At 44.8% G+C, this 17,594-nt stretch overlaps 1 protein-coding gene across 1 annotated transcript in view; it reads right to left on the minus strand.

Moving 5' to 3' along the window:
• TANC1 (tetratricopeptide repeat, ankyrin repeat and coiled-coil containing 1) overlaps nucleotides 1-17,594 on the minus strand; it is a 233,453-nt gene that overhangs the window by 62,539 nt on the left and 153,320 nt on the right. Inside the window, 2 exon segments of the mRNA XM_023745748.1 lie at nucleotides 11,840-12,026; nucleotides 13,066-13,196. Coding sequence (XP_023601516.1) covers nucleotides 11,840-12,026; nucleotides 13,066-13,196 — 318 coding nt within the window.

Raw genomic sequence — 17,594 nt, forward strand, 5'->3', positions numbered from 1 at the left:
TATTAATACTCATCTCCCATCTGTTTGGAATCGATCGCAGCCTTCACTGTGTGGTCCATTAAAAAAAAAAAACCCCATCCATAGGAGCGTAAGTATAGCAAGTATAGCTTTCTATCCTAAAAATGCTACTACTGCTGGTGGTAATAGCAGCAACTAGCATTTCCTGAAGGGCACTATATGTCATGGACTGTGCTAAGTGCTTTACAGGAATACACTAATTTATTAATGGGCTGATTCCTCACTCAATGGCAATTAATTACTCATTGCAACCCTGTTAATAAGTTGTGCATGTGTTACAAACCTTCATTTATAATGCCAGTATTTAGGACTCAGATGCATTTCCCACAGATATGCTATAATTAATTAGGTTCCCAGGCTGTGCCAATATCTAAGTTATAGGCTGGGGTGGGGTGATTTATTCGGTTTCAGAGTTGTCTGTTTTATTTTGGGGTGCATATCCTTAAGGTGAAAAATAAAGTCAAAGTGATGTGTTTCCCCTAAGTATCGTGCACTCCAGAATCAAACCCCCAAGGATCTGAGTCCTCACCCAGACCTCGAGCAGTGGGAACACAGACAAGGGACTTCCCTACTTCCTGTGGCAAGTGACAGCCCCAGAAGCAGAGCCAGTCTGGCAGGGCTCCCGGACTTAAGGAACAGGCTGAAGGCCCAGTTCTCACCAGACAGCCACAGCGCCCAGGCCCTGACGCCTGGCACCGTCCAGGTCCTGGCAGTGAGCAGGAGAGTGGGTGGGGAGGAAGGCCCAGCTGCAGAAACAGTAGCTGAGATGAGAAGTCCCAGACAGGGGCACCACTTCAAAAGCACGGTATTATAAGCTGATGATATGTTGGTAAGTCGGAGACTCTCCACTGCCCTCATGAAGTTCACCATTGCTCACATTATCAATTTTTAATGATATTAATTCCCATTAATCAGCAATAATTAATTGCCATTAATCAGCAATAACCTCATTAATAAATTAGTGTATTCCTGTGAAGCACTTAGCATTCCGACCTCCACACTCACCAGGGCCCTGAAGCCAGAAGCTCTGAGGCCACGGGCCCTCCAACAAAGATACTCCACTAAGATTACCCCACTTCGCAAGATTCCTCCTCCCTGGGATCCAATACCGGGTCCACCTACATGGCTCGAAGCCCAGGCAGTGTACTTGCACCTTGGCTCAGGCACCAAGTCCTAACGCAGATGCAATGGGGCCGATAAAGGCCCACCTGTCCAGTTTCCCTTGTGACCGCAGGAGCACACCAGGGCGGACGGCCCTACAGCCTCCAGCAAAGGAAAGCTGGTTCTGACAACAGATGACAGGCTACGCAAAACTTCTGTGTTTCTTTCCGGCTAACAAAATCCAAACTCCTACTTAAATTAACCCAGTTGCCTTCAAGTTCGTTCTCTCTCTCTCTCTCTCTCTCTCTCTCTCTCTCTCTCTCACACTCACACACACACACACACACACACACACACACCATTTTAACTATGATGAAAAAGCATTAAAAAATAAGCCATTTGACATTTTTTGGAGACTGGGTAATCTTTAAAGTTCCCTAACAACTTGAAAATTTTAACATTTTATTCCTTCAGCCAGTATAGATGCCAGCTTTTGTCAATTAAGACTTAGTATGAAGAGATTAACCGAAGAACTTATATGCATATGCAGGGTGTCCCAAAAACATGTGTACACACTTTAATAACTGATAGCTCAATTGGTGTTTCTTTCTTTTCAGACAGACTAAGCTTTGAACAAAGGAAATTCTTCCTAAAATGCTACTGGAAGTGTGAAAACACAGTTGAAATGCAAACACTGCCTTTATAATTATTCAAAGCGTGTACACATTTTGGGGGCACACAGGGTACCTCCCAAAATGTAAACACACTCTGACAGCTAATAACTCATTTAATTTTCACTCCTTTTCAGGTTTAACTGATTTGAAATAATGGGTGAAGTCAGACTAAGCTTTGAACAAAGAAAATTTATCCACTAGAATTTTTTATGGGGATACATAAAAGATAAAGTTTATGGTACAAAACCCGCAACAGTTGACGAATTGAGAGAGCACAAATACCGAATGAAATGATTCCTGATTGTTTGTGATTCCATTGCTTTGTGTTATCAACAGTGCCTGGACCAGAACAGTCATCAGTTTGAAAGCAGGCCATTGACAAAACAAATTATTCATTTCTGTAGATTCTTTTAAATTTTGAAAATGAATCATATGTTAATAAACACTGACTGTATAATCATTCAAAGTGGGCATACATTTTGGGGGGACACCCTATCTGTATAGCCCATGGACACAGACAATAGTGTGGTGGAGGCCTGGGGTGGGGCAGGGGCTGGGTGGAGGGGGGTAAAGTGGGGGACATGGGGACATGTATAATACTCTCAACCACAAAAGACTTGCTATCATCACTCACACTGGGTCTCAAGCACGTTTCCAACAGGCAAGGTTCTGTAAATGAGTGATTTATCAGGCCTCGTGTTAGCAAGCTGTGAGGTTACATGGTGTCCCCAATGTAGTATTAACTTAGGTTGGATACTGCTCGCTGATTTACATGTGTTACTTCTGACTCTCTGTGTAGTTTGAAAATTATTTTTAACCACAAACAATGTGTTATCTTCCTCTGTAGTAAAGCACAATTTAACTAGACCGACTATACTAGTGCACAGGGCTATACTATTTTTTTAAAAAAAGTTCAAAATTTATTAGAACATACACATGACCACAACCTTGAAAAGAGGTGGAGGGCTGAGAACCATCAACCCCACACTTATACTTTCTCGGGAGAAAATGATCACACACACACAAACACACACACACACACAGAGTTAATGGTATGTCCGATACCAGTTCTCTGACTGCACACTCCCTTTACCATGCACAGTGCTCACCATGTACAAGTTGCTCTGAATTATCCGTGGCTAAGGAATATTTTGCAGTTATGAAGTTTGCCTTGTTAAAAACAGTAGCCCCTGGGCAGGGGGCTTTGGACAGGGGCCAGTCATGGGCTCACAGCAGCCAGGAAGGAGCCACCGGTGGGGAGGTGGAGAAAGCAGAGAGAGAGATCCACTCAGTCATCAAATGTTTTGGTATATAAGCCTCCGCTATAAAGCTATATGCCTTCTCCTTCCCAATCTTCCTTCGCCCCCTCTGCTTTTTGAAGGTTCTTTCTATGTTGAATGTACCCTTAACATAGAACCAGGGAAAATAATCAGTTTCAGTCCAGGGCCCAACAAGCACTTCGATGAGATATACATCAGTTATAGGTTCAAAAGAACATCAAGAAGAAAATTAAACTGACTACACCATTAGCCCACAATTGTTTAGGAACAAAGAGTCATTGATATCAAATATATACACACAGATAGAGCTGAATTCTTTCCGAGTTGCAGAAAAAAGGTTAAAAAATGCAAGGGGCTTGGGTTCCAACCTTGGCTTCTCTCCTGAGGACCCAGGGTGTGGGTAGGATCTCAGGGCCCAATGCTAAGAACTGGTACACTTCTTATCTTTATCTTACAAACATCATCATATGTATTTGGTTGTATTTCTCCCTGTATATTGACCAGGTGGAAACTTAACAGTAAAACATTCTTCCCACGCATAAATACAATAAATAAAATCATATGAGCCTGACTCCTAACTTTATCTTTTCTCCTGCTCTTCTTATTTCCTTTCCCCAACTCAGACCTTCACTGAGAAAGAAAAATCTTGTTTTACTAAATGTCTATGTGTGAGCATTTCACATTCACTGAGGAGAGAGTAAGTATAAATAAATGAGTACCCTTAGGAAATAGCTACAAGTGGCTAAATGAATGCTGTAATGGTGTCTACTATGTATGGGCTCTGCCCTAAACCCTTATCATATCTCAACTCACTGAGTGCTCACAGCCCCACATGGGCAGGACAGCCCCACAAGGCCCTCGGCCTCACTGTGCTCCAGAATGGGGCTCTACACTGTTCTGACCATGCCACAGCATTAGTATAAATACTGGAGACTGCACCCCCAAATACCTGTATTTATAAATTATGTGCATGCACTATCCTGATTGGTTAGTATACACCACACACACAAATATACATTTTGAAAAGATGAAAATAGTATGAAGTTGGCATTTTCTTTGCACACACCATGACTGTCTCGCATTCTCCATTTTCAAAGGCTCGATGAAGAGAACCCTCTGTCCTTCCCTGGACTGGGGAGAAAACTCAGATACAAGGGCCCATGTAAAGGGCCTCCCATATCATCGGTACCCAAGAACGTCCTCCTCCCCATACAACAGAAGAAAAATAAAGTAGCACTAAAGAACACAAATATTTTTAAAACTTTTATATTCAACTTCATGGTTGACAGGAAAAGTTTAAGAGCGAAACCACTGGACCAGTGAACTAAAGATCAAACAAGAAACTAACATATTGGCTGCTTGGGAAAGTGAGAGCAGGGAAAGTGAGAGCAGGGAAGACATGAATAAGAAGGGAAAACACAGCTACTGCAGACACCACCTCCTCACATGACCCAATAAAGTTCATGAATAACTTTCAAAAGGTTAAGCAAAGAAAGAATAACTGATGGGAAAAGATCAGAGAGACAAGTCCAGGAAGCGGCATATGAACACCCTGGCCTCCTGAGTCCTCTCCTTGGCACTCACACTGCACACGGTTCCAGCTGCCACCCATACTTTGGATTTCCCGGAGTGACAAAGGGAAAGGTGGCATGGATGAAATCAGTGTGCATGAGGCCTTCTGACCACAAATGCCAGCCTGTGCTTCTCCCTCTGCCCCACCCACAAGCTGACAGCCACACAGGGAACTCTGGGGCTCACCTTCCCTTCGTGGCTGCCTTTGATCTCCCCCAGCGCCGGCAAGGAAAGGGCTCCGGTGCAGGCAGCAGGCTAACTCGCCCTTCCCTGGAATGCCACACGGAGGGTGGCGGCCTGAGTTACCTTTGGCTCCGGGGAACTTTCTGGCTTCTCCTTCTGCAACTCTGTATGGACAACCGCTCGGCCCTCCTGCCCAGCCCCGTGTAACATGCAGCTGAGCCCTCCTCCTCTCCTGGCCTTGCAGATGCCCTGGGCTTTGGCCTGTGACACACAGATCTCTGTACCAAATCTCTAGCTCAGTGCTCCCCGCATTGCGCAAGGCGTGCTCTGCTATGACATGCAGCAAGGCCGGGGACCTGAGCCATGCATTCATAGCCGCATTCTTCAGGCTTTTGATTGTGGAAACACCTCAAGGATCAGCTGGAGCAGGGCGGTAGGGAGGTGAGGAGAAGGGTGGGGGGAGGGCAGGCCTGCCTCACTCAGCCACACGGCCCTCGTTCAGCCGGACACGGCAGGAGCAGTCTCCAGAGAAAAGCCTCTGGACTGAAACATGACTTTTCCTAACGAGAGCACGCAGCCCGGTGTTTAAAGCATCACAGAACCTGTACACTGAAGGCACAGACAGAGGAGCTCCTTACACAGTCCAAAGACTCCTCACAGTTCTTGAATCTTCCAGAAAAGAGCACAAGGCACTATCAGTGGTTGGTTTTATTATGCACCTACAACATACACCTTCCATCGCAGGTGTCAATCTCCGTCAGGTTTTAAACCCTTTTCGGCACTGACAACTTGCCCAGACCCTCCACAGGACAGCAGACCATTTTCTGGTCCCACAGGTGGATAAGTTTTGACCTAGATACTCTGCCTTATCTGTATTGTCCCTTGTTCCAGTACTGGACAAACTTGCTCTTGGTACACAGTAGGTGCCAAAAAATACTTGCTCCACTGACAGAACAATCCGTCTGAATAAAAGCATGGCAGGTACTCTGCTGACTCGAATCATCACCAAGGATTTCTCTCCCACATTAAATATATTACAGAATTACATATGTAAAGGCAATTTTTCCTCCTTCACCTAGGAAATTAAAAGAAAGTGTCTATAATTAAGGATGATTTTTTAAATTGCAGGCAATGTAGTAAAATGAGTATTATCACAGATTTGAAACAACAGTTATTACCAAATCAGTTCTGAAGCATTTCAATTTAGTGACAAACAGGGCAATACAGGTGGCAACGAAGCACATTAGCATGAAATCCAAAGGGCAGGATTTACAAGTTAAAAGTGAAAATACAGTACAATTCATTCCTCTCTGTATGCCTCTCTCTGCATCTGATCATCTCTCTGGGACACACAGTCCAGGAAATAAAAGGGCTAAAGCTACCTCTGGATTCACTTTCATTTTACAAGCTTAGGAGGGCATAGAAGAGAGACAAGAAAGATAAAAGCCAGCCCATCATAACTTTTCTTAAAATAGCCTAAGCGACTGAGCAGAAAGACAAGTATTACCAAAAGCTAGTAAGCACCAGCAGGATACTAATTCAAGTGTCATTATTTCACTGGAAATCACTCCTGCAGGAAAAATGTTTCTGTGAAGGTCTTGCCCTGCCTAAATTTATACCTGCCTCCCGGCTTTACCCTGAGAAGGACAAAAGCAAATGCAAGGGGGAAAGGCAGCAGGAAGGGCCCAAGTTCTTGCTTTCCCCTTTTCAAATTCTGGGCACTTAATCATCCTGGCCTGGTGGAATGCAGTGGCTCAGATGTCGGGGAGCCCAGCAGGTGAACACACCTGCTCTGTGCAGGAGACACGCCCAGTGGGGAGACAGGGCCACTGTCACTGGGAACCCCCCTCCCCGTCCCCGGAGCTGTCCTAACTAACACCAGCTCTCAAAAGGAAACACATCCACAAAAGCCATCTGGAGATTATAAATGTCAGCAGGTACATGCAGGTAGTGGAAGGAGGAAATAGTGGGGATGACTGACTTTCAACAACCTCTTTTCTCAGCCAGAATTGTTCTAATTGCTACCTGTAAGTCCTTGTCCTGGCCACATGTATTGATGGATCGGAAAGATTTATTACTATTATTATTATTTTAATATATTTTACTGATTTTTTTACAGAGAAGAAGGGAGAGGGATAGAGAGTTAGAAACATCGATGAGAGAGAAACATCGATCAGCTGCCTCCTGCACAGCCCCTACTGGGGACGTGCCCGCAACCGAGGTACATGCTCTTGGCCGGAATCGAACCTGGGACCCTTCAGTCCGCAGGCCGACGCTCTATCCACTGAGCCAAACCGGTCAGGGCAAGATTTATTATTTTTAAAAATCTTGATATAAAAAGCCGTTTTTCCTCATCTGTTAGCCAATTTCCTTCTTTCTTAATAGAGAAAAGCCCATTTTCTTAAAATAGATACACAAACACACGTTGATCATGCTATGGGCATAAACAAATATTAAACAACATGTTTATATGAAAAAATGTTTCAAAACCCACTATTTGCAGTAATGCTTTTTTTAAAAAAAAACAGATTGTGCCTTGGCTGGGTAGCCCAGTTGGTTAAAGTGTTGTCCCAATACACCAAGATTTCAGGTTCAGTCCCCAGTCAGGGCACATACAAGAATCAACCAATGAATGCACAAATAAGAGGAACAACAAATCAATGTTTCTCTCTCTCTCTCTCTCTCTCTCTGTCTCTCTCATCAGTAAAGTTTTAAAAAAATCAGATTGGTTTTCACACAGATCCCAAAGAGAACATACTTTATTCCAATTTCCATTTGTAACAGCTGGACGCAAGTTACATCAAGGGAGTATCACTAAGAAAAAATGTTCTCTCAGGCATGGAGGAAACACCTTTAAAAGCCACTTCTTTATAAAGTTTTTCTTTTTAAAGCAAGTAATTGAGAAACCAGTTTACGATGACTGGGTACAGCTGGGTTTCACATTTAGAAGGTTTTCACACGGCCAATTTGAAAAATCAGACACTAACTTCTAGGTCATGCCAATGATTTCAATACGTTTAGAGTAAGGAATTTCACTTTTTAAAAAAAAAGGAAAAAAAGAAAGAAGATATTCATAGGGAATTCGGTTAATCCCATTCAGCTTAGACAGTATTTCTACATGACAGAATTATTATACTTCTAAAGGCATTTATGTTGGCAGAACCTGGGCCTCCTGAAATAGGATAAAGTGGGACTCCCCTCTGTATAACACAATAAAGTGGGAACAGGGGCTGGGGGAGGGCTCTGCTAAGCTCTGGCTTCCACAGAGAAAGACTGGAAGGGGCCCAATAAATTCTTCTAATGGTTATTAGCCCGCCTTTTCTCCTCCTGAGCAGTTCCTAAAAAGAAAATTCTCTTCCCCTGCAATATGTCAAAGCCAGTGGAAACAGATCCCAGGCCGGGCACCCTGTGGCTGCCCCGAGGAGGCTGTCTGGGCGTGTGGGAACAAGCTCCCCTCTGGCGTTGCTGGGCAAAAAGTTTCGATCAAATATAAGCTGCCTGATGGAAATCAGCTTAAATGGAAGGGGAGGCCCAGGAATGTTGAAGGATGGGTTGAAATGTCCCTAAAAGTCCCAGATAACTTGTGTGAATGCTGTGCCATGGAAGTCTGATCTGAGCCCTATAGTACGGGAGCCTCTAGTTCAGTGATGGCGAACCTTTTGAGCTCGGCGTGTCAGCATTTTGAAAAACCCTAACTTTGGTGCCGTGTCACATATAGAAATTTTTTCATATTTGCAACCATAGTAAAACAAAGATTTATATTTTTGATATTTATTTTATATATTTAAATGCCATTTAACAAAGAAAAATCAACCAAAAAAATGAGTTTGCGTGTCATAGGTTCGCCATCACTGCCTAGTTCCTCAAAGCTTGCGGTGCCATAAGCTGTGTGGGCTTTACACCCCGTACCTTTGCCACTTGGACCTGAGCTCTACAGACTGACAAGTCTTATACAACTTAAGGTGGAAAAGTAAGCGGAAGCCTCTTCCTCTCATCTGCAGGCTTTAAGTCGGAACATGGATCCGAATCAGCCTCTGTTAGCAGCAGCTGCCGGGCCTTTGGAAACAGAAAGCCAAGCTATCTCCCTTTCATCTCTGCCCACTAGGATCACTGTGTTCCTGAATATTTCATTCTGTGAAACACTGACGAGGCCCTAAGGTTGCCATTCCCAGGCTACACCTTATCAAAACAAACACTGTTCTTCAGGGGGAAAAAGCACACACGCAGCCCCAGCAACCACAGACCCACAACGGAGTCACGGATGCCCGCTTTCTGAGGGGCAACGGAGCCCGCACACCCTGTCCTGACTCAGGAGGAACCGCCTTCCCTCCTCGGCCCCACCACCCCTGCCCCTTCAAAGAGCTGTGGCTACAGTCCGTCTGGAGAGGAAACCCTTGCTTTTCTTCCTGCTCCCTACCACACCTCCATGTGTCCCTTGGCAACAGCCTGTCACTCTGCAGGCCAGGGAAGGAGAGAGCACAGAGGAGCGTTTCCACCAGCTCAGTGCTTCCATCCCGGCCACCTACGCCCTTGCTGCCTGAAGACCAGCTAGAGCAACAAGATGCACAGTCTCCAATCTGGAGTTTTCCGTAAAAGAGGGATCTACTCCTTCTCAATGCCTCCCACTCATCTGCTGAGTTAAGGGAACACGTTGACTTGAGCCAAAAAGCGAAGGACAGCTTCAATGCCATAAAATGTGTCATTTAACTATAAGGACAAGAGAGCTTAAAATACAGATGACATTAAAAGATGCGACAGTGACAACTTGGATGGGAATCCTGCATTGCTTCTTTAATTTCTCATTCCCAACACCGAGCCAGGAGCTCAGGAGAGAGCTGGGATACTATAGATGAGACCCCTTCCCATGTGGAGACAGAAGTAAATAATAAAACAAGAAAAAGTCAACTGAAGGAAATACTGAGGTGCTGTGGAGAGCATGTAATAAGGGGATTGAGCAGTCTGGGACTGAGCAGACCTGTATTAAATCAAGCACTCATTAAGGACTTCAATATTCCAGCAGCTCGGTCTTTCATGGGTAATACAGAAAACCCAACCAGCAACTTTTCTTTCCTCTCATTAGAGCTCTATAAATGGCAGCACTGCATCACCATGAGAGGGAGAATAAGAGACAGCGAGAGAGAAGAATGAATGAATGAATGTCATATTTTTGTGACTGAAAAAGTTTCTAAACTTTTTGAAACTTCTTGTTTTGAAAAGTCAAAACAAGAAACTGGCTTGGTTATAGTAAGAGGCACACAATGCCAATGCCAGAACATACAATGAAAAGGAAAAGTTTTTTGTCCCCCCAAAATGGTAGCACTGGCTAACTCCTTGAATGAAAATCAACTGTACGGAGGAGAGGGAATTTCAGAAGAGCTAAGAATGGTGTAAAGGAAGTTACCTGCCTATCACAGTTTAATACTAGAGATCTAGCAGTGGTGAGCAGCTGAGAGAGAGAGAGAGAGAGAGCATGAGAACAGAAGTAAAACAGGGAAAAGTTAGCTGAACTAGACTACACAGCAGGTGGGGAAGCAGAGTGAGGTGAGAATTTAAATTTGCTACAAAAACCTCAACCCACCATTTATATGAAATGTCCAGAATCAGCTAATCTATACAGACAGAAAGTAGCCTGAGTAGGGCTGGAGGTGAGAGGGGAAATGAGGTGTGACTTCTAATGGGCATAGGTTTTCTTCCTGGGGTGATGAAAATGATCTGAAATCAGATTGTGGTAACGGTTGTATAACTTTGAATATAACGAAAACCATTCAATGGCTTAAATGGGTGAATACTATAGTACGTGAATTATATCTCAATAAAGCAATTAACGAAACAAAACCCCAGCAAAGAGCCTAATCCACGTGAAAACTGAGGGAAGACGCTGCCTTCCTCGTGCTGAGGGGCCCCACACAAAGCCACGGTGAGGGCGACACCAGGCTGCCCACAAACCAGACCCGGGAATCTCAGACCCTCTGGGGCCACCTCCAAAATACAGACTGGGTGAACCTGCAACTTAGATTTTCAAACTGCGCTGGAAAAGAGATGGCAGGTCACTGAAGAAAACAAGGAACTCACATGCCATGCCATTTAATTACATATTAACATGGGAGCCAAAGGGAAGGAGCTGAATTGTTGGGTAGAGCACAGATGTTAAACAGCAGCACGGTCTTAGAGCAGAGGAGGACCTGAACAACCCTCCAGTGGTCCCACACATTTGTTACCTGAAGGGCACCAAGCTGAGACACACAGATGCCCGGGCCCGCCTGCGGAAACTTAAGTGCAGTCTGTCCGGGATGAGATGTGAAAACAAGGGCTCTTAAATTCCCTTGATGCCACTACGCACCTGGGACCAGACACTACTAAACTAATCAGAATGCTTCATTTTAGAGAGGAAAGAGATGTGCAAAGAGCTCAATTCAACGTTGCTCAAGTCAGGCAGCTGAGCAGCACGAGTCAGGACTACAATCCGTGTCTCCTGACCCTCATGTCAGGACAAGCACGCCTACTGTGTAAGTGTGGGGGGAATAGGTAGGGGGGCCACGCTCAGAAAATTGAAAATCCTGGCCTCAAAACTGGTCCGATCCCATTATAAGAAACTAAAGAACAAACGCCTGGAAATACGTAGGGATGTGAGTGACCTTGAGATTGGACTGGGGAGACTTCAAGATATGCCTGGATTTCACTGCCCTGCTGAGTCCGGATGGAACCCAACCCCCAACAAATGCAACTCATTGGTGAGGACGGCAGATTCTTGTAACTCCATAGGCGAGATCCGATCGGGAAAATTTTTTACCAAATGAGTCCAGTGTTAGAAAGGAAACGCCAAGGAATGTAAAAGCCGATGCTTCATTCTGTCGGCTGTGCACAGAGCCAGTGCTGTCTGCGAAGAAGAGGGCGGGCCCTGACAGACCGACCTTCACAGAGCATGCTAAACCCTCTTAAAAAGAGCCGGTGTATGAATGCTCTGGCTGACGTGCACTGAGCCATTACATTACCGAGCAGTGTGCTTCTTACCTATAATTCCACTGTCCTTGCTCTCCAGGGTGGAACTAGGGCTGCTAATGGTCTCACAGGGACTTTTGTTGGCTGCCGTCTTGCTGACACAGCTATTCAAGGTTGAGCAGGGGCTATCGGTGCTAGGAGATGCGGTGCTGCTTGTTAGTGTGGAGCAAGGACTGATGCCTTGGCTCAGAGCTGTGCACTGTAAGACGAACGGAAGGAGGTAAGTTAGCAGGGCTCACACAGGACGCTTCTACACATGCTTTTGCTTTTGATGCTAAAACGATTAACAGTTTTTAAAATCTTGGGAGCTTACTATCTATACGGTCTCTGAAAGTTTAAGGAAAACATCCTTGCTCTGTTCCCCTCCCTGATTTTTCTCTTTTATGGCAAGGGCACTCTCAGAAATAATTGAGTGGGAACGCACGTTTGGAAAACAGAAATAGCAAACAGGCCGACTTCCTCTCATTTCAAGTCTGCAGAAGACAAATGGGTCCTCTGACCTCTGTACGGAAAATCTGGGAACTCTGTTTTTGTAATGTTTCACGGGTGCTGCAACCTGATTCAATTCCTGGAGATTTACGGGCTCCGGGGGCAGGGGAAGGGAGACTGGTGGTCAGTGCAATCGCATTCGAGGCATGACGCCCATGCAGAGCCCCTGGCAGGGGAGAGCAGCTCCGGCCCCTCATTGCTATTCAGCGGACATATCTCCTCTCAGAAGTGGCAGGCTGCCATGCCCCGGGATAGGGAATGCTCTCTGGTAGATGAACCATTTGGTTTCATCTCATTTTGTCTCTGCCTCATCTCCTATAAATCTTTTCCTCACCCCGCTGACCCTCCAAAATCTCAAGTGCTTAAAAAAAAAAAAAAAAAAGCACAGGAAAGCATATACCAAAGCAGCCACATGAGAAAAATGGGGCTATAAAGATAAAAGGAGCATCATTACTGAGGAATTCTCTCAGCCACTTCAATTCATTTAGCTACTCTTCTCCAGGTGGTGACTGTGGAAGGTTAATGTGGACATTTTCTTAAGTTCTGCACCCTCCTGCATCTCCCCACTCCCACCCTCTCCCGCCCGCCCCCTGCAAAAATCCACAAGGAGTTGCAATACATTTCAATACACAACAGCCCAAACTCATTTGACCAAACAATGACTTCCCCACTCCAGGTGGGAGAAGATGGCTGTCCCTTCATTCATCCTCTGGGCAGGTATGGGGTGCAGTGGCCTCCTCGGGCATTACCATGGTTTCATTTTTTTCTTCAATGGTTATGTGTGTGGAACTTGGGATCCCTTCTCCCAGTAAAAATCCCAGCCTTGTCAACAGTTCTTGAGCTGCCGGCGAACAGCTCGGTTCATTATCGGCCTTTGCTTCTGGAACAAAGAAAGAAAACAATGAAGATGCCCTCTGGGGAGTTTCAGTATCACATCTGGGGAGTTGGCACCACGGCTGCCTGTCTGGTGCTCTTGTGTATTTTTATAAAATGCACTAAGTTTGACACTGTTGCCTGTCCTCTGGCAATACATGCTCATTAAGAGGCTGTGACACGTTAGGAAAAGAGGAAAAGAGAAACTCCAAGGGCAAAGGGTGAAATACTTGACCTGAATCAGAAGAACCCAGTGTTATTATCTGGAAGCTATTCTTAGTTCCATGTCATGTGAAAAACGGGTACGTCAGACACCAAAAGCAGAAAAAGGCCTTCATCTTCCTCTTTAAGAGCAATGTGGCCAATGCCCACAGAAGACTGAGATAAAGCAACACGCAAGAGAGGCATGCTGGCAAGGTGGGGGCAGGACCACTTTGGTGGAAACTTGCTCTGCAGAACCCTAACCCTAACCGTAACCGTAACCATAACCCTAACCCTAACCCTAACCCTGCAGCAGTGACAGACATCCAGGATTCCAACTCAAGGGCTAATCACCAAAAGTCCAAGTTGAAACAAAGATTTTTAAATCCCAGCGAAATGTGTCCCAAGAGACAGGATCCAATAATACACCTTACTGTCCATCCAAATGTAGAATAATCGGGCTGTGTTCTCAACATACTCCATGGTAAAGTTAGAAGCACCTTTTACCTGAACGTCACAGGGTATGCTCAGAAAACTTCCTTTCTTATCTGACCTCTCTAAGGCTGGTCGTCTTGTTTTTTGCACTTAAGAAATTTTTATCGTTGGATTTGATGTAAATGCTGAGCTGTAGGTTAAGCTTGTGTGCAAAAGCCTAAGGGTACGTACTTAATTATGGTTGACAACATGATGGTCACATTATTCTCACACCTCTCTTACATTTTAAAATCAGCATCCATCAGGGAATGAAATAATGTAGAAAGCAAACTGCTTACTGAAGTTAGAACTTAAGAACAATATGCAACTTGTGACAGTCTCTCATCTTCATGTTTTGTTCATTGTCTAGAGCTGTACATTCATGAACCAATTTTCCCTAGATGTGGAAATCTCCAGATAAGAGATAATAGGTCTTAGAAAAATACAATAAAGGAAGAACAAAATAGCAACACTACCTTTGAGTTGTAATGTCGGCACCAAAGTTCAGAGCTTACTGCCTTTTTAGGAATCTTGAAAATCATAATAAGCAGAGCTGAGAGGACCACCTGTATTATCCTCACTCGCATGAAGGACAAGCACCCCACCCCCTGCTTACTCTCAAAGGCTTCCAATGCTCGGGGTGGGAAGAAGAGCCCTTCACCAACGTGGATGGTTTTTCCTAGTAGTTGCGCTAGAAAACTAGGGGTAAAATAACCCAGGCTTCATTGCCTGGGCTAAGAGAGCCCCGGATCATTTGAGTCAAACTCATAACATGAAGGGGCAGTGGGCCCAAGCCAACAGGGTTAAGGGAGCCACCCCAGGGGCAGGCAGCCACACCCTCAGCCACTCTAGAGAGGCCCCTTCCCACCAGACATCTCAACCACATTTTGATTCTCAAGGTACACAGGCATCTGGGTGAGGAAGGCAGGAACCAAACCAAATCGGCACAACCCAGGCACACCCAAGGGCTGAACCACTTCAGAACAGATCAGTCCCACCCTCGTTGCCCAAGGCTCAGGCAGGGCGGCTGCTTTATCTTAGGTGGCAGCTGGACCAGAGGAAAAAAACAGGATGCCTATGAAAAGAAGAAGAAGTGGGTCAAGGGGCAGAACTCGGCAGTTTCTCTGCTCCACGCCCCCCCTTTCCTTTCGAAACAATCTCTATATTGCTACCCAGTTGTGACTGTGCCCCAGAACGGTCTAGCTTCCAGTTCAACCTGGAACACTCTGGGGAAGGAGCCAGAAACTACTCCCAGTTGGCAGCTGCTGTGGAGGCAGGGAGAGCAGCTGCACAGGCTTGGCCGCCACAAAATTCACCCTGAAGACAAAGAGCCTATGGCTCACGTGGGGCTCGCTCCAAGACCCTGCACCCTGTGTCGGTCCTGCAGGGAACAGGGGTGCCCCTGGCCCAGTCACTGCTGCCTCCACACTGCATCTGCAGACACACAGCCCAGACTATCAAAGACAAGTAGTCATCCAAACCTCCCCCTTACAAGCTGGGGAGCAGTGGCAACTCCAGGTTTACTGTCTGAATTGACAAGACACTCAAATGCATGATTAACTTGTTCTCAAAACTGTTCAACCTGGACTTTGCTTCTAAGTTCCAAAACCTACTGAGGATTATCTCAGTTTTTGCATTCCTTAGGAAACTGTGATTATTTTTCTTCTGAAAGCTTCCCAACTATCCCTTCAAATTATTCTCTCTTCTACAATGTCATCCCAGTGACCTCCCCCCACCCCAGACATCCCCTTCAGTCTGAATTCCTTAATCCACATCAAGTCGTCTGCATCTTTCCTTCCCTCACGCACAAAGCCTTCTCTCACTGAACTTTTAGTTCTGAAAGGACACCCGGGTAAAGTGTAACAATGACATTTTGGAAGAGATGAGTTGCTTGGGAACTCACTCTGAGGCACCTGACTATGAAATGGAAAAGCATTTCTACCTCCATAGTTCATCACCAAATCCTGAGATCTGAACAGCCAGAGAGGATTTTCTTTAAGCGAATTCTTACTTCAAAATGACCCTCCAAACCAAAATCCACTGGGATACTCTAAAGTTTCTTTTCATCTGTGCAGTTAATATTTAATCACTGATCAATACTGGCTGTAATGTACCCCAATACCAGTGGGATTAAGGGTTGAGAGGAAGACCTCATCTCTTAGCAATGCTTTACATCTCACAGATTTAAATATCCAGAGAATTTACAATGGCTGTATTTGGAGTTGAGAGAATAATTTGCTTTACTCCTTAGGAATCCATTAGGCAAGTGGAGAGTGATATTACTCCCAATGCTTTCAAAGAATCCTCAAATATCATACCATTGTGGAATATCATGTGGAGAAGGGCAAAGGGAATTTCCTGGATCACTTCCTGTCTGCCTGTTTTTAGCTAGTCACACCTGTCGGACCGTGTCCGGGGCAGGGACATTCAGGGGTGTAGTCCATGAACTGACTGGCTCCCCAGTTACCGCCACTATAACTCCAAACCTATTAGCCATTCCCTCGCCCGCCCCCACAGTCTCAGAGAAAAGGTCTCTTCCACGCTAAAGCTATTCTGGACCCTTTACAGTGTTAACCTCTCTAATTTCCTCACCAGGGAAGTAGCCAAAACCTACTTCTTATATGTTGGTAAGGCTCAAAAAAAATGTGAGCAACACCTTATAAACCAAACATCTTTGAGATAAGCTAATATATCAAAGTTGGTCATTTGTCTTACCAATTTTAACACCAAGAGCCCCCTTTTTTCACTAACATATAATTTTCAGGTTCCATGGATTCATATCTATATTTAATGTGCCTACATTTCTCTTACCTAAAAAACAGTTCTGTTTATATTTTTTTCTGTCTTAACTATTTCTGAACTCACTATTCCTTCAGAAGAACAAATTCCCTCCTTTTGTCTGATTATCAAACTGTTCCAACTTGGCCCACACTTACTGCATTCATTTCCCATCTTCTTAAAGCCTGACTGTTAGAACCATGAAGATCCCTGGAGATTACCAAAGATCATCCCATCAAGAGAAGCCTCCTCTCCACTCCCATCCTCCTCAAATTCTACCGAACTCTGGGCATTACAGACAATGTCCAGCCACTCACTAGCTGCAGGACCTTTAATATCAGCTTCCAAGACAGTATTTCTGAATCAAGTCTGATAAATGGAAATATGGTCTTGATTGATGTTAAATCCCTTCCTCTGCTTCTACCTATCCATGACCTGCTCCTTGCCCAACATCTGGTCTTCCTTGCCCTTTACTTACCAGCATTTGCCTGTTCTTTCTAGCTGTTCCTTCTCCTAAGCCATCAACCATCCCCCGCCCCCCCCCCTTGGGTCTCCCAAAACAGTATTTTATAGAGGAGTATCCACCCATGAACCGGCACTGGTTCTGTTGGTTTCTAGACTGTAATTAAAAAAAGAAACATAGCTAACATACGAGTTACTATTAAGCTTTTTATCTCATCCACCCCCTATTGAATTATCACCAAATCTTAACATTCTTCTTTCAAAATGTGTCCTGAATTAGACTTTTTCTCTTCATTCACCCTGCCTCTTATTTCTAAAGTCCTCAACTCAACTCCTCAAGTCTAGATAACCAAACATTTTGGTGTCAGTGCTCATCCTTAAAAATTGAGCACTCCAAAGAGTTTTGGCTAATGTGGATTTTATATATATATATATGTGTGTGTGTGTGTGTATATATATATATATATGTGTGTGTGTATATATATATATA

The sequence above is a fragment of the Myotis lucifugus genome, unplaced genomic scaffold (genome assembly GCF_000147115.1).
Source record: "Myotis lucifugus unplaced genomic scaffold, Myoluc2.0 scaffold_5, whole genome shotgun sequence".
In the NCBI taxonomy this organism is placed as follows: Eukaryota; Metazoa; Chordata; class Mammalia; order Chiroptera; family Vespertilionidae; genus Myotis; species Myotis lucifugus.